This window comes from Pleuronectes platessa, chromosome 17 (assembly GCF_947347685.1).
Source record: "Pleuronectes platessa chromosome 17, fPlePla1.1, whole genome shotgun sequence".
NCBI classification, from domain to species: domain Eukaryota; kingdom Metazoa; phylum Chordata; class Actinopteri; order Pleuronectiformes; family Pleuronectidae; genus Pleuronectes; species Pleuronectes platessa.
The window spans coordinates 17,828,143-17,855,987 of record NC_070642.1 but is presented as its reverse complement, the minus strand read 5'-3'; the positions used below and the strand labels follow the sequence as shown (position 1 = coordinate 17,855,987).

Below are 27,845 nucleotides of genomic sequence, written 5' to 3'. Positions count from 1 at the left end.
CTGTTGGTGGGGAAGATCCATCTCGAGTTAAAATGTCCCTGACACACAATAATGAAACTAGTTTTAAGGTGCACCCCCCTCAATAAGTCCCCGGGACCCTGGTTGTGACCGCCTCCTCCTCCTCTAGCAGCAGCAACCTGCAGCACCCTACCGGCAGCAGCAGGTACTGCCAGGGCCGGTGCTCCTCCGCGGTTGGCTGGTTGAATGGAGGAGCGCCATATTGCGCCTGGCTGAACAGAGGGAGGGGAAATCTGCGGCTGCGAAGCGTCGGCACCGAGCTTCACTCAGCGGCACCTTGTCTCCAAACCGCATCAACTCCGGTAAGACTTCAACTTCAACCAAAAAGACGTTTAACCGCTGCGCTCCTGATGCGTAAAAGCTACCCACTTTACGCACATTGTTTTCCGCGCACTTTCCGCCTCTGCTGTGTACAAAGGAGACAAATCTCTCAACAGGTGTCAGTGGGATTATACTGAGGATGTGTGTGTGTGTGTGTTCGCAGCTCAACACGATCACAGACTCGGTTCAACACTCACACCTCTTTCTTTCGCCTCTTTCAACTGTCCCACATCTTTGTTCCACTCACAAAATCTGTGCCGTCTGTTTGTGTCGTTCAGGGAAACTAAAGGTGGATTTTCTCGTTTGCTTGGCTCGTTAGTTTCCCTGTAGCTGTGGGTGTGAACCTGTGTCTCACACGCACACGAAACCGTTCAGAGAAAAGAAATCACTGATACTCATCTTCGCTACATCTGTTTAGTTTACAGCTTGATGTTACAACGTATCTGGACTTTTGATTCTGTGGTTTTAATGCAGCCTTGTTTCTGTGACGGTAGAATCCACTTGATCTGTCCACTAAGATAAACCTGGATGGACATCAATGTGGGTTTGTTCGTTAATGTTCAGAATAAGAGTTTAAACAAGAGCAGGGTGGAGACTGTGAGTTTATCACAGCTACTGGGTGAGGCTGAGGACCATATTAAACCTGCTGCTGCCTGCATGAGTCAAATTCATCAAGGTGGATTAGAAGTTTAATGTTTCCTGTGTGTGATTTCACAATAAAACTATTGACAGGACCACACAGTGTGCATCATTGACATTAAACAACCAGCATTTGGACATTATACCGAATAATCTATAATGGAAAGATAAACAAATCACCGTATTGTATTTTTGTTTTTAATTTGATAGTTTTAATGTTTTTAACACCATATTAAAACGATCAGTAATTATATGTTCAGACACAATTTATTTATAGTTGACATATAAGAAACAAAACCCAGCCCCTGGCATCACATTGTATTGGTATCTTTGTCACCAACTTCGAAATGTTGGCTGTGATGTTTTTGACCATGCTCATTTTTTTGTATTTATTGAAAAGATAAATGATTTATTAAGGTAACTCAAACCCAACTCATGCAGTCTCTAAAATAAATGCGTTAATGTACATGACAATACGTTCAGTGCACCCCCCCCCCCACCACCCCCACTAGATTCCCTGCATGAACGTGGCAGCCGAGATCTGTCCTCAAATTAACCTTCCCAACATCTTATGGAAACCATGCCATGAGGAACTGATGCTGTTATGAGAGGAAAGCGTATGTAACACAAATTGTATTTATAAAAAACCAACACATTTAAAGTGATGGAAGTCATACGAGTATAGATAAAGAAAAGCTAAACAACTTTTTACAACATTTTAATGAAGTGCTATATATCTTTTGAAGTCATCAGCACAGACATGTTGATAATAACTCAGGAACAGGCTCTGTGACGTTGCGATGAAGTGAGAAGAGTTCCCAGAATTGACCAGACTCTCGTGCTCTTGCTTTGAAGGGCTGCTCAGGACGCAGTTCCGGCGCTGAGTCAGGTTCCTGCTGTGAGCTTGGATCTCGCGGTGATTCATCGTGATGACTGTCGCCTGCAGGAGTGTCGAGCCGCGCGCCGCCGGCTTTAAGTAGCGCTCAAGTCTCTCAAACTCGTTTCTCCTCTTTCTCTCTGTTCAGGAAAGACGCATTGAAGAGTCCCTCGGAGCTCAGGCCTCGAACTCTTCTTCTTCTACAACGAGCAGCTCCTCGCACGGAGCCAGGAAAAGAACAGAAACATGCCCAAAGCGGTAAGAAGCCTTTTGATTTATTGACATTTTCAGTGACCGCTTGTTGTGTCACACCTTATAGGCTCCGAAGATCAAAGGACACATGACATTTAAGTAAATAATAATATAATCTATATTGATAAAGTAATGATCAAATGTAGATTGAGTATAGATCTCATAGCTTTTTTATACAGTGTTCTATATGTTCAGTTAACTTTTTAGTGATGTTAGAATATTTTATTTTGTGTAAAAATAAGTGAAAAATTGAATCTTAATGGATTAGTGAGAAAACAAGAGGTGATATTTGTATTGGCTATGAAATTAGGGCTCGACAATAGGGTGGAAAACCATATAAAGACAATTTATTTTTCATATAAATTGATAAATGCCACATTATTTCTTTATAGTTAACACTTAATGGGTTAGGTTAAGGGTTTTATTATGTTAGGTGTTATACCTCCTATGTTCTTACATAATTTATAAGCAACATACCGATAAATATTGAACTTCTGTCAAAGTTCAATTACGATAGTCGTTGTTAATGTTTGTGATTTCTTTGTTGCTTTGGAAAAAAACCACATATTTAAAATAATTTCTTGGCATTGGCAGATTGCCATCATTGCTACGAGTTCCTTAACTTTCAAGTTGAGTCATCGTTGTGAAACAATTTGCATATCATCTTAATTGCGTGTTTTTTTCTATAACCGGTTGCCTCTGTCAAACTTTCCATGAATGATCGCGGAAAAAAAAAATGCTGGGGCTAGAAGAAAAAGAGACCACTTCTTTTATTATGTCATAGAAACTTTCAGTATCAGTGGGGTCTCTGTTAAGGGGGAATGCCACATATCACATGCTCGTATCATGTCCTGGGGGTGTGTCATATGTATAAGGACATCATCCAGCCATGAGCACGGACTGTGAGACTCAATGGAACACACAGATTGGGTTTTATTCATATTTTTACAGTGTAGCTGGTGAATACAGGGTTGTGTGTCTCTGTGTTTGTCAATCTGGGATTCCTCTCGACTTAATGTCCTCATCTTAGAGAAGTTATAATATTATATAATATAATATATAATATTACTCACTATAACAGTGACCCACAGTACTTATAACATCAGTCACCTTTCATCGAAGAAAAGACCTAAAAGAAAACTATTGGATGAAGTGCTTCTTTATGTTTGAGCAGCTCCTGACGCACGTTGCCCCACCCCACCGATCACATAGAGCACATGGACCTCGTCTCTCCCTCTGCTCACTGTTTGGAAACTTCTAGCAACCGTATGAAATGCGTGTGTACTTTACAGTATGTAGGAAAATGTGATGGAAATGAGTAAAACATATTTCCATAAGTCCCCCCCACAACCCCATCCTATGTTTTTTTTTTTTTTTTATTCCAAAAAGTGAGATCTAAAGTCAAGACGTGACCGGATCTACAATCGCTAGTAATACAATTTTTAGATTAAAATTTGACAAAGGCAGAAATTTCCCAGAGAGTCTTTTTATCAGAGCAGAGCAGACGTGTTGTGATGACAATGACTAAAGCCTCCGGCCGGCGTCATATAGCGTGTTGTGGGTTTGTTTGGAGTAGCCTCAGGGTTGTCATGTGCGTCGCTGTGGAAGTGACATCATCACTGTCCTGATAGCACCCGCCACAAAACAGCCTTCTTTTCTAAAAGACGATAATATCAAACCGTTTTCTTTTCCATGACATCAAGACCTGAGTTATTTATTTTCATTATTCAGTTCACAGACTGTTGTGTGTCTGACCCCGCCTAAATAAATTGGCTCTTCTGATGAGTCTGAAGTTGAAGTTTCACTCCGAGCAGTGGAGAGACGTGTAAATAAGGGTTCATGTTTTGACTTCAGACGAATGGGTGAAATTAGTTTTCAGTCCCAGTGGTTCAGGCAGGTAGCCAGAAAGGTTTCACAAATGGAAGTGGATGGCAGCGGGTGGTGGAATGTCTGGATTCATATTCATTTGACACTTTGACGTTGCTCTAAACCCACATTGAGGCCTTCAGTCTGATTTTTCAACTTATTTGGATACCAGAGAAGGAAAAAACACAAGTTCTCACATTTGAGAAGCTGAAAACAGATAAAGAATGTATATATCATCAAAATAGTTTCCAGTTAGTTGATGATATTCGTCTCATCGTTGTGCACAAATACAACAATAAATTATAATCACGATAATGGAAAGAAAGCGGAAAACCGAGTTCCCACAGAATCAGAGAAACACTGCAAATGTGCATAATTAAAGAAAATAAATGTGATCATTAAACCTGTTGGACAGTCTTACATCACAGGTGCATATTTGAAGACACGTAAATGATGACTGTGCAATCTACAGAGGAGTTGATGTGAGTCAACAGTTCAGGGTGTGCGATACATGTCGTGTACATAATGTTCAGGGTTTTAAATCTGATCCTTTCCTCTTCACCCCCGACATCTTCTCCTCCTCTTCAATCCCTCCTTTAAGGGTTGAATTACATCAGACTGCTGCAGCTCACTTGTGAGTTTTGGACTATTTGTATAGTCAAGTCTCAGAATCAAAGATCAAAGTGTGAACCTGAGGTTTTCGATTGTGACTGGCACAGAGACCTGCGTGCAGCTTGAATTCCTACAGTCCAGATACTTGGCACGATACCAGACATTCCAGCGCGGAGGGTTTGGAAAAGAGAAACTCGTTTTCTTTTATGATTATTATGTTCACGGAGGAGCAAGGTGCCCGGTGGCAGGAGGTGGGGTCAGATCGGAGGAGCAGTGGAGCCTCCTGAGCCGCTGACTCATGTTTCAAATATCTGAATGACACATTGTCAGGAGGAAAAGATTGTGATCCTCGGCTCTCCCAGAATCCTGTTCCCCTGCGGTCGCTGCCCCGTGACACAAACCATACAAGGTGCGGTCACCACCAACATGGCTGGGTGTTTTCCTTTTCATGTCCAGTTCTATTGTTGGCATTTGTTTCTTTTAATAATTGATAACTCAGTCATGTTTGGCACGCCCTCCAGTCCTGATTGATGATGCCACAAAGTCTGTCCTTGTTTTAATATTGAAAGAACCTGTGGACAATCAGATACAACTATAGAGCCCGGCAGATATGGATTTTGATCTTTTTCTGATATTCGTGACAGAAACGATTCTGATAATGATAAATCCTCAGATTTAAAAATAAATAATGGATGTTATCAAATCTAATTCATTTTATTGAGGCTTGATACTTTACAGTTAAACCTCAAACTTCATTAAGAATATCGTTTAATAAAAAGAACCCAAATACCATCAAATATATAGAATATTAATAAAGAAAAATATCTTATTTTTACGTAGAATTTCCTTTCTACTTTGTTTGCTCTGTAAAATAAATGTTTTCATATCTGCAAACGTAAACACGGCCCCGACGCGTCCCTGAAAGTCTCGTATCAGCCGCTTGTTATTGGCACAAGCGCTCCAGTCAACACACACCATGTCACTTCCTGAAGCGTCAATGAACCACACACTGGGCCTTTTCTCTCCGGCCTTGTTGTGCCGCTGCTCCACACTCCACTGCAGAAGTCATTTATTGCTATATTGCTCTCGGGCCCATTTTCAGTGGCGTCCTCACAGCAACAGCCTTTGCTAAACAGTTTTTAAAAGTCATGCAAACTCTGCGGAGGGTTAAATATCGAGTGGTCCTCGCTGAAGAATGCGGCGCAGCCCATTCACCGTTTAACTGCTGAGGCGATGGCCAGCTCCTCTTGGAGCAGCTCTTTGAACTCACCTTTGAAAAGAATGAATGGGAGATATTTGGTTTATGATCATATTATAGATGTTTGACATTCTTGGTGAATTCCTTGACTGATTAATGTAGCACTACCCTTTTTCTGTTAATGAGTCAGGGAAGCGTCTCCACCCTGTAGCTTTAAATTCATATCTCTGTCTGTGGATTATCTAGTTAGAGATATGACACAGTAAATAAGTCGTATTAAATCATGAATGAAAATAATTGCCATTTGCAATACCAGTTAGAAGTTGTTTTGTTAAGATTGGAAATTGAATGGGATGGATGCAAAGTTACTATTTTTGATGAAGTGTTACTTGAGGGAGGAAAATTAGAAGAAGCTGTCATCATGGTCCATGATCAGCTGCCACCACCACCACCACCACTGTCCACCATTATGATCCACCATCACGATATATGCCCACATCACAGGCTCTGGCTTCAAATGACAGTATTCCAAGATGGGTGCCCACGTATCGGGGATGTTTTGGCTTCACTTTTGTACAATGGGAGGAAGTGAAGACGTGTCGTCCATCTTTATTTAGCGTCTCTGGTGCAGACGTGTGTTTCAGAGCGTTTCACTAATAGAGAACTGAGGTTTCATTACATTGTTCGGTTTTTTCTCCTGCATTGCCTGGGTAACCACCTGTGTTGTTGTCGTTTCTTAGTCACCAAAGTGTCGTACTCTCCACCGTGTGTGTGTGAAAACGTCTTAATGTGTCGTGCCAGCAGGTCAGAGTTGTGTTCCGAAGCTCCTGGCGTGGAAGTTAGTGGGTCGGTTTCCACAGTACTGGCTTGTGAAACTGGGATTCATGTGCCTCCATATGAGCGTCTGCTCTTTCCTCCCACTGAAGCTGCTCATTGTGGAACTCTGGGTCTTTGCCCGGTGTATTTTTAGCACATGTGTCATGTTTTTCTTTTACCTCTGTGAATGGCCTCAGTTTATTGTGAGTAACCGTTGGACGACTTCACTTCGAGATCAGATATCGCTCGCTCACTGGTTTCCTGTTGGCTCCTCTGCGCCACATGTTCCATCCTCTGACCGTCAGGGGTGGGTGTGTGTGTGTATGTGTGTGTGTGTGTGTATGTGTGTGTGTGTTTATTTTCTTTCTTTCGAGGTAATTCGTCTGTAACTGCCACAAATATAGACTGTGACGTCGAGAGAAAGGAAACTCAAACCGTCCGTGCTGCTGTTGAATCACTAAATCAAGTTTAAACAAGGGGGGGGGGGGGGGGGGGGGGTGTACTTGGACACGTATGTGATCGCTGCCACTGTGATTTCTCTTTGGGCTGTTTGTGGGAGTCTGGCTCCTTCAGGATGTAGATGATGATAGCGGGGGTCTGCTGGGGCGCTGCAGCTGAAAGGGGAGCTTTGTTTTGCCGTGTAAAGTAAATGCAGCATCCCCCCCCCACAAACCCTCTTTCCCCGGTTCTCTAGCTGTGACCTGAAGCTTGTGTAAGTCGCTCTTCTGGACGGTTTTAAATTGCATGCAAAGTTTGCCGAGCAATTTTGTTGGGGGAAAGCAAAAGTTTGCTCGCTCTAATCCCCAGTGAGTGAACCCTGCTGACCTGCCGGCTCTATGGCAGCATCCTTGAAGATCCACTGTCTAGACTTCACTGTGTTTCTACAACATCCTCCACAGAGCAGCGGCCAGGCGCTTTCCATCCAAAGCTCTGATAGGATTTGCCTTCGCTGCAGGATTTAGGTCTGTCACTCAGCCAGTGTAGGTTCACGGGAGACGATGGAGCTCTGACTCACCGGACGAGTCACTGACCCAGACGCCCCCCCCCCCCCCCCCCCCCCCCCGTTTTCGCAGTGGGCGTCATTGAAAAAGAGTTTTCCCCAGCGCTCACAATGGGCTGGAGTTGAAAGATGTCACTGGAGGGTTGTGTTGGCGGCCTTCCTCTCTCCTCACTGTGTCCACTAACCTCTTTGTTTCATTTTCACCGAGCGGTAATAGACTCAGTCAATACTCTGGGGCATCTTTGTCTTTTCATAACCCCACCCCCCCCCCGCAAATACCAGAGACATTTGACATTAGGCGCACAGAGAAGAGTCAGTGTGAGCCTGGCCTCAAAGCAGTTATTGTAAATATTTGTGCATTGTTAGGAGGCCTTTGTGTGAACTTCAGATATTGTTTGCTGATTAAAGACCAAACCTACAATACTGAATATTGTTTCTCTCCATTGTGGGACACGGTTGACGTCAGTCATCAGTATTCCGTGCCGTGCACCAGTCATGCTGTTTGTACTGGTTTTGAAATTGTACATTAATCACCTTGGGTGGATCCCTGTAAGTGGACATTAAAGTCAAGGCCTCTTATTGTACACACAGGTCACTCTGATCAATCATTAAACACTATAAGTTGTGTGTTTTGTTCCGTGAACGAGTGAAGTGGCTGCTTTATTCATACCTCCTCCACCCACAGTGACAGGCATAGGGCCTCCGGGTCTAATTCATTCTATTACATTCAGATTTTTGAGAACCTCTGCTTCAAATTGTATCCAGGCACCAAAGAGTTTGAGTTCCCTTCATTCAGCCTGTCCAGAGATAAACACAGAGCCCTGTGTATTTACTCTGCAAACACACAATGCACACACACACACACACACAAACACACATGCACCCGCACACACACTGCAGTACCACGTATGGGTCCTGCTTGTTTCCCTGGATCAGCGTTTGAACTCCTGTTTTCTTTCCACAGGTCAATGTTCGCGTCACCACCATGGACGCTGAGCTGGAGTTCGCCATCCAGCCCAGCACCACCGGCAAGCAGCTGTTTGACCAGGTACTGGGAGAATCTGTAAATCTGTTCTGTTAAATACCTGTGCTGAGTTATAAATATGTTTTCACTATGACTTAAATAAGGATTGGTTTTCATCTCAATTAAACAAAATGAGATGTTATGTGTTAAGCAGTTGGTTTCAAATCTGCTCGTAGATTCTTAATATCTGATAGAACCGGGTCTGGACGTCTTCCTGCTTTCAGTCTTTATGCTAAATTAAGTTAAGCTAAGCAGCTGCCGATTCCAGCCACATAGACTTTACATCACAGCCGATGAGCTGTTCCTGCTCATCACGATCCATGACTTATTCTGAGAAATCAACATAGATGCCCCCCCCCCTGCAAAAACCTGCATCCACACCCTGATCTGCATCCACACCAGCATTTCAGTGGGTTCTTTCCTGAATCATACTGCATCCTTCCCAGTTTGGTGGTGAAGTCAGTAGCTTTTGTGGAATCCTGCTAACTAACCGACAAACAAACGCAGACGAACACATCTGTGTTGAAACCTCAGCCACACTCTGATTCCACTGTCCACCATCTGCTCCCCACTAAGCTGCCTCTGCCTCGGCCGTCATGTTAACTGGATTGACGTGTCTGAAGAAAGTGGCTGCCCTCATTCTCGTTCCTTACAAAGCTCTTTGCATCCATCACACCCAGGTCTGAAGAGTTCTCTCCTGCAGACACAGAGGCTTTAGGCCTCAGGAGGGTTAGGGTCCTGATCAGCCTCTCGCTGCCTCTCATATCGGATACTACAGTTGGTGCAGATACATTAATTAGACTATAGACTATAGCAGCTTCATGAAGAACACTTCGGACAGTGTTGTTTCAAACCAGCGTGCCCTTATAGGAATTGATGATTGGTTCCTTCTCCCTTGGCCGCCATTTCCCCAAAGTTTCAGAATACAGTGCCGGCCCCTCCCCTTCAGATACACAGTCTAGATGGCGACTGTTGAGGGTGAGAAGTGTCCAACGTTTCACACTTTTCAATTGTGTCGCATGCACCATGTAGTCATAGTGCACCACACGTTGCCATAACTAACGCATATTATTATATTATATTATATAAACACGACACAGCGTCTCTGTGAGATAGGTTCATCGTGTTTCGTGGTGAAAATGTATCTTCATAACTGAATTGAACAAATAGCAGTTGAGGCATTTATTGAACGTGTGATTAATGACACTAGGGAGGAATTCCTGAATGAAGTCTGTGAGGAAGTTACAGAGTGAACTGGAGTTTGACCTTTAATAATTGTTTCTCTAGTATTGAAAAAGATTCATCATTCATCTTCAGGAGATATGATGAGTTACAGACATGTTTATTCGCTGGTGATTCACTCGTCTTTATGGTGTCTGGCACCATTTTAGGAAATGTCTTCGTCACTGATGGTTTTTCAAATTACGCAAAAACTGAACAAATTTCCATTAAACCTTGTGGAAAGATCAAATCTGGGCAAAGAAAGAACCTCTTAAATCAAGGGCTGGATCCAGGAAATGTTTATTTCCTTCAGCATTATCAAATGGGGCATTTCTTTGTGACTTTCTCACCAGTTTCCCAGGAAATAATTCAAAGATCTTATTAAGGGAACTGAAATCTATGAGTGTGTGCAATTTGGTGCAGTTTCCTTGAAGTTAAGGGAACTGTTGGGCCTTGGCTCTCTGTTGACTATAGACAAAGATGAGATTGATTGCGCTGCACTCTGGAATTTTAGTAAGCAAATTTGAGAGTTTGTTCAGCGGATGTGATCATCATTATTAAAATTGTCACTGTTCCTCTTGTGCTGCTGTGAAACTCGGCACAAAAAAATCCAAATGTAGTTGACAGCTCCCTCGAGGCTGCATGACGCCACTGAGGGAGGAAAGGCATTGTTTTAGCCACTTCCTGTATAACTCGTTTCTTTAGTAAGTGTAGCCAACTGTGTGTTGCGGCGACATGTCAGTGGAATCATTTTGACATGAGTATGACAGGAACAATTTATCCCCCAAAAAGATTTGAATACAATGAACACAACAACCCTGGCTCCTGTATCTGGAGCTTTTAACCTGTGGTTTTGTTAAAGGAAGGGAGCTGTTCACCTTTTGACATCTCTCTATTTATAGGAGCTGCTGAATTCTCCGACCTACTTGTTAGAATGGCTCTTCGGGGAGGTGTTCCCCAGACGATTGCTCACTTCCTCCGATAGAGTCAGACAATGTGCTGCTCTATTTTAGTGCAAAGGAGCATTTTACACATTTTAAGGGCAGGAATCCGTCCAAGACAGGTCGCAGCTCTTCTTGGGTCCGAGCAGCCGAGCGTCCCTGAAGTCTGCCGACAGCCTGACTCGGTTTTAAACGGGTTCCCCGACCAGCAGTCACAGTGTGCCAGACAGGTTTTGTGGAAATGCTGACTAACAGCAGTGAGCTCAGGGCGAGCGGGAGCTGTGGTTTGGCCCGTGTGGTCAGCGCTGATCATAGCCTTAGTCCCCGTCATGCCGCTGTGAAGGAGAAACGCCTGCCACTCCCCTACACACCCTCAAACTGTTTCACCTCCATATGACTGTTGCTCCGCTGCTGCTCATCAAATGTTCGCCTCCAGCTGCAATTAGACAAATCACAGCCGTCATGACTTACAAAAGATGTATCGACTTATATTTCCGCCGTAAGCGCCGTTTGTCTTTTTCTTACCCCGTAAACACGTCTTCTGTGATGGGGCTTTAGCGGTTTCAGCGTCTGCCCTCGGGAAAAGGTTTGGATTGGTTAATAAGCTGCTGGCGGATTGAGGTTAAACAGCTGGAAACGTGGCAAAATTTAAAAAATCTCAACGCTTTATCTTTTGGAACTTAATCATAGTCCAAAGAATCTGGTTGACAGGTGCCGGGAGCAAAACACGAAACTAGTTCTCATTGACACCCAACCCACAAAGCTGCTCCCCTTTTTAAAGAGTTCAACTGGGTCTTGGTCCGAATCCCAGTCTGAATAATCAGTTCACAGCAAACCTGCTCCTGGTCAAGAGAGCGAAACATGCTGAACTTTGTTTTTTCTTTGTTTAAATATTTGAGAAGAACTATTCTTAGATATTAAACCATAGAGCACTGGGTCTGCTAGACTCCCTTTGCTCTCCGGTCACAATGAACCTGTGGTCTGACAGTAATAGACCAGTTTCCTCTGGGCCCCCCCCCGCCCCACCTCACTCCTTCTACTTGTTGGTTCATATTCGGGGCCTGAGTGGCTGAACCCCTCCCTTCCCCTCCTGAGCCGCTGGTTGACTTGCGCTGCGCAGCCCAGAGGATTCAGTGAGTAATGCAGTTTCAGGCCAGTGGCATTCCTCTGGCTCACCACAGCCAGAAACTCTCGCTCTCTGACAGACGACAGTAACACGAGGCTGCAGCCTTCAGCCACGCTCACCGAACTTCTGCCCCTTCGGCCGGAGACACAGGATCTGTGAAGGTTTAAGTCTCTTTCACCCGACTGCAAATGTTTCACCAAGCTTTTTTAAATCATTGCTAGGATCAGGTTGTTGTGTGCCTCTGTTTACAACAGCTTACTGCACTCACAAGATGTAGTGATTTTATTTCAAGTGTGGATATTGTGGTAGAAGTAGAACTGCTGTGAGAGACACTACCTCACCACGATAAGACCATAATAACCCTGGTTCTGCCTGTTTATACCGTTTTCAGTACTAAAGTCAATGGGTTCTTCTTTGGCTTGTGCCCCACCCTTCCAGAAACCTTCATGGAAATTGGTTCAGTAGCTTTGCATAATCCAGAAGACTATACCCCCAACTGGGGTGAAAACATAACCCCCTTTATGGAGTTGACAATAGAAGTCTTTGAAGGATAGTAATCATCAGAATGTATAAAGAGTCTTGTAAATGAATCTTGGTCCTATCCTTCTACCTGGTTGGCCATCATACTCAAATACTCTGACGGATGTGACCCTCGAACAGATTAAATTGCATTTGATGTGGTTTTTCAAATGTCTTGACGTCCCTGATTGATCTGACCGCAAACCTGCTCCGGAGCATTCTGTTTTCAGTAATCTCACTCGGAGCCAATATCTGAGGTGTTGATGGCTCCTGACGTAACCAGCGACCCATTAAAGTGGAGGCAGCCTGCCAACCCAGCCTGAACCCATGTTCCCAGATTCAGATTGAATCCTCTTCTAATGAAGCCTTTATAACATATACAGCATGTTATCGATTTGACGGTTGCTTCCCCGGCAGCGTCATATCGAGCCTCTCCAGATACAGAAGCTTATCCCCCTGAGAAAAAACTATGTTGGTATCTGTGCGGTGACTCTCTGCCTCTCGACCCCGGAGCCAGAGCACCATGAAAGGGCCGATTGTTTTCAGAGGCAGTTTCGTTACCGGTGAGATGCTGCAGCCTGAGGTGCTCTCTCATTTCAAGGGCCACCGTTCTTATGCTGTTGTTGTTGTTGTTGCTCTAAATACAAACCATCAGAAAACCCATTTAGTCTATCCTCCCACAGGTCAGCCTGCCCTATATGTTGTAACGGCCACCAAGCCAGAGAAAGGAGAGGGGGAGGGTTTGATTTAAAGTGTAACCTTGGCAGGATCTCAATGTTCAACGTCTCCCCCGGTGACTTGGTACCTCCCTCACCAGGTGACTGGGTGGGGAATTTAGCAGGGATGCAGTCGAAGAGGGTCCGGCACACAGAGCGTGCACACAAAAAGAACATGAATTCCTAAACAGTGCTGTAGGAAAATCGCTCTGCTTCTCTGAAAGCCATAAAGAGCCTCTGGTTGACTGAGGTTTCTCTCGGCAGCCAGTGGAAAATGGCAGTTCCTCCTCCTCTTCTTCCTCCTCCTCCTCCTCCTGCAGCGCAAAGTGATTATTCCAGATCTTTCCCTGGGTTTTTCATTCTCTGCCTCCGCTACACAGTCAGAAGATCTGAAAACTGCTGATCTGAGGACAGACTTCTACGGTCAGGCCCTGAAGCGTTTCCACTGCGGTTGAAATGAAATCCGTGTTCGTCATCGTTCTTTTTAGATGTTAGTTCGTGATAATGATGATGAGCCAGTTGAGCCGGAGACGAACTAGTAAACCAGACCAGACTCCCTGTTCCTCTCCACAGTCCTCTCAGGCTGACGCTGGTCCCAGACTGGAGGCATTCATCACATCCTTCCTGTACCGTGTCACTCCTCATGGGTCAAACCTTGAATAAGCACTTTGCTTGATTCCTCTAAGACAATGAGATGTGTTGTTGTTAAAGTAATTTAGCAAAAATGTTACTGCTCCAGATTTATTCCCTTCAAAATGAAAAATGTCCCAATGCAAGAAATCGTGGCCCCGCCCACTAATTTGGATCTTAACCGAAATTGAATGGGTTCTCCCCCGACACATGACGCATCCTTTCGGTAAACTTTGCGGTCCTGTATCTTTTTCGTAATCCCGCCAACAGACAAACAAAAACATAACCCTGTAGTCAGAGAGATCTTCAGCTGAATCGTCGTAGACTTCACTCATGGACCGTTTTTTAAAGTCCACTTATCGAGGCAGAAGGAGACTGGTGTTCATATCATTATCTTGCCAAGTCCTTACTCAGTCCTGGGAAAGTGTGATACAATGAGACTCTCCCACCGGATTAGCCGGATACCTGAGTATGTCACCTAAAGGTCAGATTCAACAGCTTCTGCCAACATCTGTCAAACTTCCAAAGGCCTTGTTTATACAACTTCTGTTTGAGGAAACCCTCAAGTTTGTTAAATTCCCCTTTTGAGGTGTGAGGTGTGAAAGTCGTCATCTCATGATATGTTTCCCTGGAAGAAGAGGGTGTGACTTCTCAGAACAAAGCGGGTTAATTAAAAATGCATTCAGCGTCTTTCTTAAGGTCAGATTATATCAATGCCAACGTCAAGTCTCTTCCTGCTCCTACTTTAGAAAGAAGTCATTTTTCAAAAGTCGCATTTGTATCCAGGTGATGTGGGAGACTGAAACGAATCCTTTACCCTTTAAATGTTTTTAAGCTGAAACTGAAATATTTGGCAACTTTTATCATTTATCAAACAAAGAGTGGGGCAAATTTCTCAGGTTCCTTCTTCTCAAATGAGGATTTGCTCGCTGCCTGTCTTCGTTATATCTCCGGCCTGTGTTTAAAAAACCTTTCCTTTTTTTGTGCAGGTGGTTAAAACCATCGGCCTACGTGAGGTCTGGTACTTCGGACTTCAGTACATGGACGGAAAGGGTTACTACACTTGGCTGAAACTGGACAAAAAGGTAAGAATGTGCTGAAACTGTGTTTTCATTTATCTTTTTAAAGGCCAAATGAGTCATTGGGTCTGGAGGAAAATTTTTACTAGTGTAATGAATTCATCTTGAATGAGTATAAGTGTAGATCCTTTAAAAAATTACAACGCACAATGTTGTATGCACTTTGAAGCTGGTTATTCTCAACAGTCGAAATCTATTTTCAATCTAATGATTTCATTTCATCATTTTCTCCAACTCACTTACCATTGATCTGTGATTTAGTGTACACTATATGTCACAAGCCCTTTTCTTTGGCACTACATTTTCCTCCATTCCTTCAATTATGTCCCAACTCTTCATCTTTTGCATCACCTCTGCCTGAGGAGCGTCATGAGGTAACGGAGAAAGAATGCATTCCTTTGAGTGGACGATGCAATCAGGGCTCCTGGTGTTTGCCTTCCAGGTCAATCAGTAGCCACCATATTGCAGCGTGTATATATTCACATGCTCTGCTGCAGTTCGACTTCACACAGCAGCTCATGTTGAGGCCATGCTCTGGTTACTGTCCGTGACGAGGGGCGAGAACACGGCATATATTCAGCTGGAGGTGGATGATTAGACGGGAGTGTGAACTTACTGTGAACTGTAACTTCTCCGGTTCTTCTTCTGTGGTCCCTGAGTAAACAGGGTTTCCTGCTTTTCATTAACCGCTGCTCCGGAGTTATTCATAAACCTCACCGGTCAAAACTGTGACGAGGAAGTGGAGTGACGCCCGAGGGCCTGAGGGCAACACCTCCGAACATTACACTCCAGCATAACAGCTACTAGCATAACACCCCTGAATCTTTGACCGTACTGTCAGTGGTGGGGTTGCATTGTTGGTAATGTAGGGCAGATGAAGGAAGATGAATGTGTGGATTTACACCGATGATATGGCAAATAAAAGTGCTACATCAGTGGAGTACTTTATTCTTAATATACTAGAAAATGTATAGAATGTTTTATCTAACTGGATAGAGGGGAACTTCATAGAAAAACAGATCAATCCATCTAATTGCTAATTATCGTTCCAAATGGACTCTTTGCATTTTATAATAATAAAAAACTGACGCTGCTCATCAGCACAAAACTCAAACTGGAAGTTTCCCGGTCGCTTTCGGTCCCATTCTCTCCATCAAGACCGCTCAGTTCCTGTTTTGAAATGAGAGGAAGAGGCTCATTGTGTAAACACATACAGTAGCAGGGAATTATTTCCACAAAATGAAAACAGTAGATCCCCTTTTTGGAAAGGGCAGGGTCCCCTGTAAACTGCAGAGCATGTGTTTTTCCCACGTGTGAAGCACTGACAGTGCACAGTTTTAAATCGCTGACTCAAAAAGTATTTAAAATATAGTTGGGTAAGGTTCACGTCCCATCCACTAACATGGAGCAGATTAAGGATCTACACTGCAGCCACAGGGCGATCAGGATGATAAACAAAATATATTGTTTGTAAACCAAGCAAGAAAGTAAATAAGTGCATTTCCCCCAAATACTAATTTACCGTCCCTACTTCACAGAGCTGAACTATGTCTGAATTCCTCTCCAGGTGTCGTCTCAGGACGTGAAGAAAGAGAACCCGCTCCAGTTTAAATTTCGCGCCAAATTCTTCCCCGAGGACGTTTCCGAGGAGCTGATCCAGGACATCACGCAGAAGCTGTTCTTCCTGCAGGTGAAGGAGGGCATCCTGAGCGACGAGGTCTACTGCCCGCCGGAGACGGCCGTGCTGCTCGCCTCCTACTCCGTCCAGGCCAAGTTTGGAGACTACAACAAAGAAGCCCATCGGTCCGGCTACCTGGTGTCTGAGCGTCTGCTGCCGAACAGGTTCGGGAGGACACACTGTCGTCTCACGTCTTCATCTAAAGACAAAGTGTTGTGTGCTAGTGTGCTTTAATTTCGTAAGGTGGTAATTGAACAGGAGAAACCATCATCTCCACCCTCCATAAACAAAATAAACTAAATAATTTGTTTGTATCTGCTGTCAATTTGGATTATCTCCCTATGCCATTGTGTAAATTGTTATTAATTAAATGTACAGAAGGGGACAACTAATTGTGTGTGGTTATCTCAGGACTTCCTGTAGCATTACAATAGCTGTGTAACGAGTACCTCAACCCTGACGACCTTTATACACTATTATGTTAGCTGTTACACACACGCAATTGTCTCTCTGCCTCGGTGCACGGCTGGCGGCACACCCCTGTTTAAACTTTATATGTATTTACTTTATATCCGTTAAGGATTGCAGATGAGGAAAACTCTGCACCTCGGGGAAATCACCATTTTACTAAGACAAAGTTTTTCCGCTTTGCACAAGAACAGATTCCATCACGCTACCTTACATACCAAAGCCAAGTTATCAGACCATCTGTCGTGTTTCTGGTTTCTGCGTGAACGCTCAGCTGATCTTTGTTGCTGTTTCCTCTCTGTGTTGTTTTAGAGTCCTGGACCAGCACAAGTTATCCAGAGAACAGTGGGAGGAGAGGATTCAGGTGTGGCACGAGGAGCACGGTGGGATGTTGAAGTAAGTGTGGCTCTCGTCATTTTAAACCACATGACTCACACCAGTCGGGCACGTGTCTCCACCGAGGCCCAGCAGGTTTGGATTTATTTGGATCTGCACCTCATTGCACTAAACAAAATCCTGGATCTGTTCCCTGATCCGGATCTGCACGAAAATTTACAATTCACCCACAAACACTTGAAAATACAACATCCCTGGCAAAGGCAACGATAAATACTTCTATAGATTGACCGTGTGTATTCCTGCAGGGAGGACGCCATGCTGGAGTACCTCAAGATCGCCCAGGACCTGGAAATGTACGGCGTCAACTACTTCCAAATCAAGAACAAGAAGGGGACAGAGCTGTGGCTGGGGGTCGACGCCCTGGGACTCAACATTTACGAGAAAGACGACAAGTAAGCGCTTGGTTCACGACCTAGACTTGAAGTAATCAGGCCTTTTTTTGTTGGCGTCTGCTCGGGCTCTTGTTGTGTGCGTGTCGCAGGCTGCAGCTGTGACACAGAGGTAAACTGGCTGGGGCAGGTCCTTGTCAGCACTTGATCACTGTTCCTGTTTCTCAGCAGACAGACACTAGCACAGGAGCGACAAGACGGATAGGTGGGGACTAGTTTTGGGGAGGAGTAGGTCCAGAGACGGAATTGAAACATCACACTCAGCAGTTTGAATCCCTCACACCTCGTTATTATCAAATAAAAATCAATCCAAGCTTCATTTTTAAAGTATTCCTGAAAAGGTTTTTGGGAGCTGGCTGCAAACTATGTTAATAATAACGATAAATTATTGTTTATGATTGCTATGGCTGCTTCAGGAGAGAGTTGTGGTTTATTGGGGGGGTTTATTGTTCCCACCTCTGACTGTTGTTGCAATTTCTACTCCCCACTGGGAAAAAAGACTTCATAAAGCTCCTACTATGTTTGCATACCAGTTATACTCCAGATTGTTTCCTTAACATATGTGCTATTCATTTTAAAACCATATTTTTTCTTCTTTTTGCTAAACTGGGTCCATTTCTAGTTCATCACTCTCACAGACAATTGGGCAGAATCAAATTTAAAAGCCCTGTTTTGTATTTGTGATGTTTCCGTGTTTGGGCCTTGTGGTCAAAGTGAAACCTACTTTTCCAGACCAAGCAGGCTGTTACACCAGCGTCCAGCCCAGTCTGGGCTATGATTGCCACGTTTGTTTACAGGACAAGACAGCTTGGGAGGTAATCGCCCTCTTATTTGGTGAAATGAGTTTTTTTCCAATCTCCTGTGGCTGCTGGTGGCGCAGCCCTGCTCTGCCGGGGTTACTGGAGTGAAGTACTCTGTGTTAAAGGGACATCGGCCTCTCAGTCATTGACCCTGTGCTGGAAAAACCCTCGTTCACGACCAGATCGTAGCTCCTCCCGTGGATCGGTCGACTTTGTGTGGAAGAAATGAGCACATTTCGCTGCTGGCAGGGCAATGACAAAGTTGAGCGAATCAGTTGAAGCCTCTAATCGTCCTCCAGGAGAGCGAGGTTCTTTTCAAGCTGGAAATGATCTAATTGCTCTTAACTTTAATTGTGTTAAAGTTCATCTGATCTCTCATTTATTCCGAGTGTAACATGACAAACCTCCCGGAAATCACCTTGTGGAGAAGGTTCCTGTGTGTGTGTGTCCGTGTGTGTGTGTGTGTGTGTGTGTCCTTGTGTGTGTGTGTCCTTGTGTGACTCTGTCTCTTTATGAGCTCCCTGGGATCAGCAAAGAAAATGCCTCTCCTCCGCGGTGCCCTCTGCTGTAGCCATGACTACGCCAACTGGTTTTTCAAGCTGCGCAGCACTTAAGAATGCGAGGCTAACCTACAGCCCGTCTCTCCAATGAGGGCAGCCGGCCCACAATGCAGCAGGGCAGCCGAGGCCTCGCCAAGGCACAGTCTGGTTCTGGTTTAACTCCTTCCACGCCGCCGCTCAGCAAACCGCAGTGCTGCTCTTTTTTTTTTTTATGTGACAGAGTTTCCACAGGTTTTCTTCTTAGTAACCGTGGACACACACAAAACGCAGCAACACACTTGAGATTCAAACTGGTTGAAAACCACCACTAAACTTAGCCATTACAAAGAGATTGATCCACAGTGGGATGGTAGATATGTTAGTTTTAGTGGTAAAGTGATACTGTTTGGGAGAAATATTTATTTGAGTGATATTTTATGTGGATTGACAGAAAAAATATCTGATAATTGAAGAGATGATCAAAATATTCATTACTTTCAGTTATTTTTACAGCATTTCACAACAAAAACACTAAATATCATCTGGTTTCTGCTTCAACTTTGAGTTTTGACTGACACAAGCAACGTTTTCCATATTTGGACATTTTATAGACCAAAGCAATCGAGAATCTAATCAGCAGATGCATTCTATATGAAAATAACAGTTAATTTCAGCCATAAAGATCAAAATCCCCTGTTTTAATCTTTAGTATTTAGCCAGACTGTAAAAGTACTTGAACCGGAAAATAACCTATGTTACTTTGTGCTGTATAGCAGCCAAATAAACCACAAGACTGGATTCAATCCTTAGAATAACATCCACATTGCTTTCTCAATTCCAGAGGCGTGTGTCAGGATCAGTAATTGAGTGAAATTCCAGTTTGACGGTTCAGTTTCACAGTCGAGTTTCGCTGCTCGGCTGCCTCTCCAGATTACAACACTATCGGCTCGTCGGTGTTTGCAGTACTAGTTTGCATTGTGTCGAGGGAGATTGGCATCCGTTCAGTGTGTCTGGCACAATAGAGGAGGGAGCCACACCCCGGATTCATCCCTCGCACTGGAACACTGGATCTACAGAAATCAAGGTTCACTGCCTGAGCCAGGTTTAGTCTCTGCTGGTTATGACGAGACGTGATGGGATTGAAATCAATTGATCTAGAAGTGTTTGGTGTTGATAAAATGCCATTTATAACTCCTTGGAGCCGATAGTGATGTCCTGAGTGTTATTATTTAAATTAATAATTCCATTTTCTGATATGTACAAAAAAGAAACTCATCTAGATCTTTCACTTGACACAAATAACTCAAATAAGTAGCTGATTTCCTTTCTGCCTGTTGATTAATCGACTTATTGTAGCTCTAATAATAAGTTATAATAATAAACGTAAGTGCAAGATATGGGTCAACTCATGCAATACACAAGTGGACAAGAATGAATCTGTTTTTTCAGGATCTCTTTTTCCTTGGTAGATTATTACTCCCACAGCCGAGTGTCACCGTCTAACCTTCATGTTCATGTGATCACTTTATCAGATTGTCCCCGAAGATCGGCTTCCCCTGGAGTGAGATCAGAAACATTTCCTTCAACGATAAGAAATTCATCATCAAGCCCATCGACAAAAAATCCCCGGTGAGTAACGAAGCATCGGTCGTCACTGATTTTACTTCTGCTTTCATTTCTAAATCTGAAAATCTGAAAACACCCTTTTTCTTTTCCTTAACACTATTTTCTACTCAAGCAGTTGTTGTTCCTCTTTTTAAAGCCTGTTAAGTTTCAACGAGTTTCTGTAGAAACCCTCTCTGCTTGCTTTTTACTGTTAGCATCATGTTTCTCTGTGGTGGAGACAAGAACCATTAAACATGTCCTCAATCTTGATTTTAATACAGAATAGTCAAGGATTAGTTCTCAGGATCCATCCGTCCGTCAAAATGATTTTTAACAGTGATCTGAATTAATATGAATTAATCTGTTAAATTAAGGTTTTCCCGGCACCTGCTCAGAGCCACCACTCGACCTTATGTCCTTTTTCAGCAAAGAACGACAGCTTGTTCACCTGGTCTGGTCCATTCTCTCTCTCATTCCCCTTCACTCTTCTCCCTATTTCAGGACTTTGTGTTTTTAGCTCCGAGACTGCGCATAAACAAGCGCATCCTGCAGCTGTGCATGGGAAACCACGAGCTGTACATGCGGCGCCGCAAGCCCGACACGATCGAGGTGCAGCAGATGAAGGCGCAGGCCCGAGAGGAGAAGCAGCAGAAGCAGCAGGAGAGGTGAGCACTCACCTGGAGAGGAGACATCGTTTTTCTACTACTCTATCACAAAACCATTACTGAAGGAAATATGATTTAAGATGTTTGGTTTACTACTTGGGACACAGCTAAAGATTTGTTAAATTGTTTTTATCGAATTTGAGTTTTTATTGTTAGTTGGATTATTTTATTTGGGATTTTGAATCATTTAAACTTTTATCTTTTATATTTGGCAAAATAAACACAAAAAATATACTTAAAATGCATCAAAATACTGATTAATGTCAAAAACGATAATTAATGAAATAGATGAATATAGTGATGATAACTTTGATCTAGAAGTAATTTGAAATTCTATATCTGAATAACAAATCACAAACTGTCCTTGGCTAAACTCAAGTTTATGTGCATTGTCGATTCATTTGCAGATTGTTTTCTTGATATATTGATGAATAAGTTGATCTGGAAAAATGCCAGAAAATATAGGAATTTTCTATCAAGATATTACAAAGCCCGATGTGAAGTTTGACATATATAATCTAGACTCCGGCTCCGGATAAATACTCTAGCCTATTGTAGTTTTCATTCTCCACGTGAATCAGTGGAGCGTGTAAAGTGAAACCTCCGATCTCCGGGTAGTAACACAGCATTCCTCTTCAAGTATGGGAGACGCACTTCCTGAATAGCCTGAACTGAAAGTGAATGGATGTTGACCCTGGTCTCAGCTCCAGCTGTCGGCCGACTGTCTGTCCCGTACAGCTGTTCAAACACGGTGATGTAACGGGCGAGCAGACGCCACAGTAAATACCAGAGAGAGAGAGAGCCATTAGATCACTGGAGGGTTCACACACAGAAGCTCTCAGTGGACACTGGGCCGGCGTCCAACACAGGAACACTTCCTCATTCAAACAGAATTCAACACTTGGGGAGATTTCAGGCTGTTGCTAGAGAAAAAAGTAACAGACTTGAAAAAAAGTAGAAAGCTGGAATACAAACCTTGAGTCTTAAATATGTAAAAGAATATATATGAAATAAAACTGTGTTTAAGGAAGCAATGAATACAAGAAGGCAACACTTAATACAGACAAAAAGGGGGTTTAGGACAAAAGATTAAAGTTAGGTACAGTGGAGTGTGAAATGTGAATTTATCGTCCAAAATGTAATTTAATAAACCACAATGAACACATAAATCCTTTTAGCCTTAATTCAAAAGAGCTCTGAGCAGTTTAACCATAAACTTTTCTTCAATACTTTTAAACCTCAGTCAAATATTATATGAATTAATTGATAGTGCACACATTTTAGTTTTACAGAACAGTTTACAGTTTGCTTGCATATATTTTCATGATTATATTTCTAACTCTCTGTTTAAGTGTGCTGCTTTTCTTTGTAACCGTCCTATAAGCTGATCATAAGTTAAGCAAAGTTTCTTGATTGGCAGATTAAATGATAATTCAAATAGTAGTTTCAATCAAATTCTCAGGGTAATTAAAGGTGAGCGTGATGCCAAATACATCGAATAAGACTTAACTGTAAATCTGATGATTTCCATGATACTTCAGCGACTGTTGAGTTTCCTGTTTGTGACCGTGACGGATACAAAGTCAGTGTTGCAGTGCTTCCAGAGCATCTGTGTGCAAACCTGGGCTGAACCTCCGCTCGTGTGTCAGCGACCATTGTCCGCCGGCGTCATCGTACATCACGGCCGCGTGTCATGTCTCTTTGTCGGCTCACGGCGGCTGTGTCTTATCTGCAGGGCCCAGCTGGACAACGAGAAGAAGAAGAGGGAGGCCATCGAGAGAGAGAAGGAGCAGATGGAGCGAGAGAAGAAGGATCTGATGATGAGGCTCTACCAGTTCGAGGAGAAGACCAAGAAGGCGGAGAGAGGTGAAGGGGGGGGGAGGTGGTCGAGGTGGGCGCTGCACAAAGGAGACGTGCAGCGGCTTATCCATCACTTTGACCTCACGATAGAAAGTGTGTGTGCTTATGATTAGACTGTGTCTCTATGCAGGTAGATGAACAGGTTATTTACGCAGGCGTGTTGTTTTGTAAACAATCTGGAGCTAAAATGTGAGATTAAATATTCCCACAACTGTCAAGTTACTTCAGCTGCAATATGATCTGTATGTTCTGATTGTTTGTCAAGTATTTTTCTTAATTTTCAGTTTTATTTTAATTTTTTTTAAGCTCAGACAGGAAATAACCATTAGCTATGAGTTTGTGTCTAGAACAACTCAAGGTTATACTTTCAAATTTGGCACAAACGTTCCTTTAGACTCTCGGATGAACTTATTTTATTCTGGTGGTCAAAGGTCAAGTTCATGGTCGCCTGACGAAACATGTTTTTGGCCTCTTGAATACGATAACCCAAGTCGGCCTCAAGGTTATTTCCTCAAATTGACGATTATTCTGAGATTTTACCAAACGATGAATTGATCAGTTGAGATAAACATTGCTCTGATCAGGCAGCTGTAAGAATGAGTAGAAAGTATTGTAGTTGTACAGTTTGTCTTTGTGAGTTTCTGATGCATATCCTCTTCTCCTGCCATCTGGGCTCTAGACCTGCAGGACCAGATGCAGAGAGCCATGATGCTGGAGCAGGAGCGGAGGAGAGCCGAGGACGAGGCTGCTCGCCTGGAGTCGGAGCGGCAGGCTGCCCTGCTGGCTAAAGAGGAGCTCGCCCGCCAGGCTGAGGACCAGAAGAAGGACCAGGAGCAGCTGGTCAGTATTTTAATAACACTGAGAGGCTGTTTCGAATTCTGCACTGACTGTGTCGCCAAGTTTTCCATCTGCTGGGGGGGGGGGGGATTTGCAGATTTATCAACGACCTCTTATTTGCCAGATTTGATAAAGTAAACCTGTCTCAATTTCCTAGTTCTCACCTTACGTTCAGCTTTGTTCAAGTCTGTACACAAGGCACGTTACAGGGCGGAGCATTCAGCCGTGCCTGGCTACTGTAGCTCCAGACAAACCCACTTAGGAGCATCTAGATGGACCACGCCCAGCTTCTTCACACTCACCACCACCCCGCGGACCAACCACAGCAGTGTGTGTGTGTGAAGCTGTGGTTCCTCTGACACGTTCAGACGCCGCCAGTCAAACACCAGCACTGTTTCTTTACTGGACAGACACCTGCTGCTTCGCCTTTTATACTTAAATCCTACTAAGGAGCTTGTTGGGCGGATTAACGTCCAGCGACCGGGATCGAGTCAGACTTTGGTCTCGTTTCAAGTTTTCAACACGTTTTAAAATGTTTGGAAGATCGAAGGGTAACTCATTAACGAGGATGTGTTTACACCGAGTGACTAGTCCCACATTCAGTGACTTCAACACACACTGATTATAGCAACGACTATAATACTGAGCCGGTGGTTTGTTCAGTCGGGTGAAAGAGAAGCTGGTTCCATTGTTGTGGTGGTCAGGAGGAACGTACCACTGCACCCACAGAGTCTGGTTGGGTTTCATCCGGAGACTTCTCCAAGCAGCGGCTTGCTTTATTTTCTTAGTAACTGTAACTGCCAAGGCCCAACAGTCCCACTCCAAATCTCACACACACACACACACACACACACACACACACACACACACACACACACACACACACACATTGATACGAGTTCCCTAAATATGCCTGATGTCAGAAAACGTCTTATCTCTCAATGTTAAAGACAAAACAAACTGGATGTTCCACCTCAAAGTTGATCGGATTCTTTCTTGGCCCACGTCTCTTTCCTCTTTCGGGATTTGTGGCATTAATCTGTTCAGTGGTTTTTGTGTAATCCTGCTGACAAACAAACAAACAGGAGTCAACATATAACCTCCTTAACAGAGCTGGTAAAGGTCAAGAATGCTTCTCAAGCTGAGATCGCTGAAATTTCAAATTTCCTTGTAACATTGACACCATTTGAGAAAAGTACCACAGTTTAAAAAGGTTCAATCTGTCCACTGGAAAAAGGAGTTTACTTATTTTCTTTCTTATTTTCTTTAATAGACCAAGAAACATTTTTAGCCATGAGAAATGAATAAGAAAATCCCAGTAAAAGAAAAACAAATGTGAGCCAATAATTCGATTCCCAGTTCACTCCATGTCGTGCTTTTAGTGAATCGAATCAACGTCTTTATCAAACTGTGTGTTTTAAAAATCGGAACTCTTGAATAATTGTGTGTCCTGTTGTTTCGTACCAGGCTGCGGAGCTGGCAGAGCACTCAGCCAAGATCTCCCTGCTGGAGGAGGCCAAGAAACTCAAGGAGGAGGAGGCCGACTCATGGCAGCTCAGGGTGAGAGCTTTAGAAATCAGAATTAAGTGACCACTCTTCCTCTGCTCTCATGAGCTGTGGCCAGAAGAGGAGCCAGTGTAACTATGACTCGTGAATGAAACAAATGAGTTTATCCACTGACCGAGGTCCTCTGTCCCTCGTCCCTCTTGTCCTCCCCAGGCCCAGGAGGCTCAGGACGACCTGATGAAGACCAAAGAGGAGCTGCACATGGTGATGACGGCGCCCCCCGCCACCTCCCCCTCCCCCCATGTACAGCGACATGGACGACAACAGCGACAGCGAGGAGAACGCCAGCACGAACAGCGCCGACCTGCAGATGGAGGGCATCAACGACCACCGCCACGAGGAGGACCGCGTGACCGAGGCCGAGAAGAACGAGCGCGTGCAGAGCCAGCTGAAGGTGAGGACTCTACCCAGAGAGGGGTGCAAAAAACCAAAACATCCACAAGCGCAGACAAAGTGTAGTAACCTTTCAGTGATGTCACTGTTAACGTCTGCTTTCAGGCTGAAGTGGTAAAAGCAGCAGTGTAGTTGGTTTGCTCCTCATTTCATTCTGCGTCTCCCTCCCCCCCCCCCCCCCCCCCAGGCCCTGACCTCAGAGCTGGCTCAGGCGCGTGACGATTCCAAGAATACCCAGAACGACCTGCTCCACAGCGAGAACGTCCGGGCCGGCCGAGACAAATACAAAACCCTGCGGCAGATCCGATCGGGCAACACCAAACAGAGGATCGACGAGTTCGAGGCCTTATAAGAAGCCTTCAGGCCCCTCGGCCACGCCCCCTTTCTGAATGGTCACCACGATCCCCGCTCCTCGGCTGACGCATATCCACACACACACACACACACACACACACACACACACTCAGACTTACATGGAGCAGTATAAGCACAGCAGAAGCATTGTTACAGAGAGATGACCTCCTGTTGTAACTTTGTCGGGTGGTATGCAGGGCTTTGACGAAACCTTAGTGCCAAAACCTCCTCTCGTCTTAGTGTTTAACATCTGATTTGTGTTATTCGATTGTTTTAATTTGATCCGTTCTGACCAAATCATTATTGTTTTTAAGCAGACTAGTTGTGGGATTAGCCAAATTTTATTATTATTGTTATTATTATTATTGCTGTTATTATTATTTCATGATGTGCACATAGAATATATGAAATCAAAGCCTGGCTTCTTTTGTCGATGTCTGTCATCTGTTGTGTTGGAAGAAAAAAGGACATTTACAGCGACCACTCAGAAAGGGGAAAACAGTATCAGTTTGTTTTTCGTTTTCCAATATATTTGAACACTTCCATTTATGTTGAATATTGCTATACAGTAGTTTAAATCATGCCTAGTTTGATATTTATACTGTATATGGGACATTAAAAAGGGTCTTTCATCTTGGTTTGTATATTTTTGCTATCTACTAATGATATAGAAAACATATCTGTTTCAAAAAGGTTTTATATATTGACCAAAATAATAGCAGTCCTATGTTCCATATGTTTTTCCTTTTAGATCACTAAATTAAAGAGATTTAATTGTAAATTATTATTTTTTACTGTAGGAAGTGTCCAGCTGCATGCCATGAAATCCGCCGAGGAGCTAGCGATCGATCTAGGTACTTTTTGATTAGTTGGCGTCCACAGCACGCTAAGACACGTCTGTCCCATGGGAGCGCCGCGTCCACCGGGACACTTTGGTTTACTGTCATTTTTATTTCCGTCTGTCCTGTCGCTGTCGAGTGAGAGACGAGCACACGTTCTGTGCTTTTTAGTTTAACCCTCCAAAAGTGGCCTTTCTCTCTCTGCAGGGTCCACTCCCAGACAGCTGGTCCGAGTCACCAGAAAACATGGATGTAACGTTGAATTGAATACCTTTTTATTTCTGTTGTGTTTGACCTCCGAGGACAAACGAGGCCCGAGGTGAACATTTACAAAGACCCGGGCGGTTCCACAGCAGCATCTCACCCTCTCCTCTCTGGACATGGACTAGAGTAGCATCTACTTACACTGTAATGGAAACACACGGCTCTGCTGGTCTTTGTATATGAACAGGATTTTATAATGAGGTGTTCAACATATTGGCAATAAAATAAATCTATGATTCATCATCTGTGTGTGTTTTATTTTGTGGGATATTTAACGAGAAGTACCTCTGTCCAACTTTTAAGACTGCTGGCTCCTCAGCTCTGCTAAAATAAC

The 27,845-nt window shown here is 43.8% G+C and overlaps 1 protein-coding gene across 1 annotated transcript; it reads left to right on the top strand.

Annotated features, from left to right (window-relative positions):
- Window positions 1-180: 180 nt before the first annotated feature.
- Window positions 181-27,754, top strand: ezrb (ezrin b). Its single transcript, XM_053444814.1, is given in 15 exon segments — window positions 181-320; window positions 2,004-2,113; window positions 8,564-8,647; window positions 14,766-14,861; window positions 16,423-16,697; window positions 17,314-17,397; window positions 17,646-17,792; window positions 20,661-20,757; window positions 21,235-21,398; window positions 23,134-23,264; window positions 23,938-24,098; window positions 25,563-25,655; window positions 25,815-25,900; window positions 25,902-26,055; window positions 26,242-27,754. Coding segments are annotated over 14 exon segments (1,749 nt in total). The 5' UTR covers window positions 181-320; window positions 2,004-2,101; the 3' UTR covers window positions 26,407-27,754.
- Window positions 27,755-27,845: the final 91 nt, after the last annotated feature.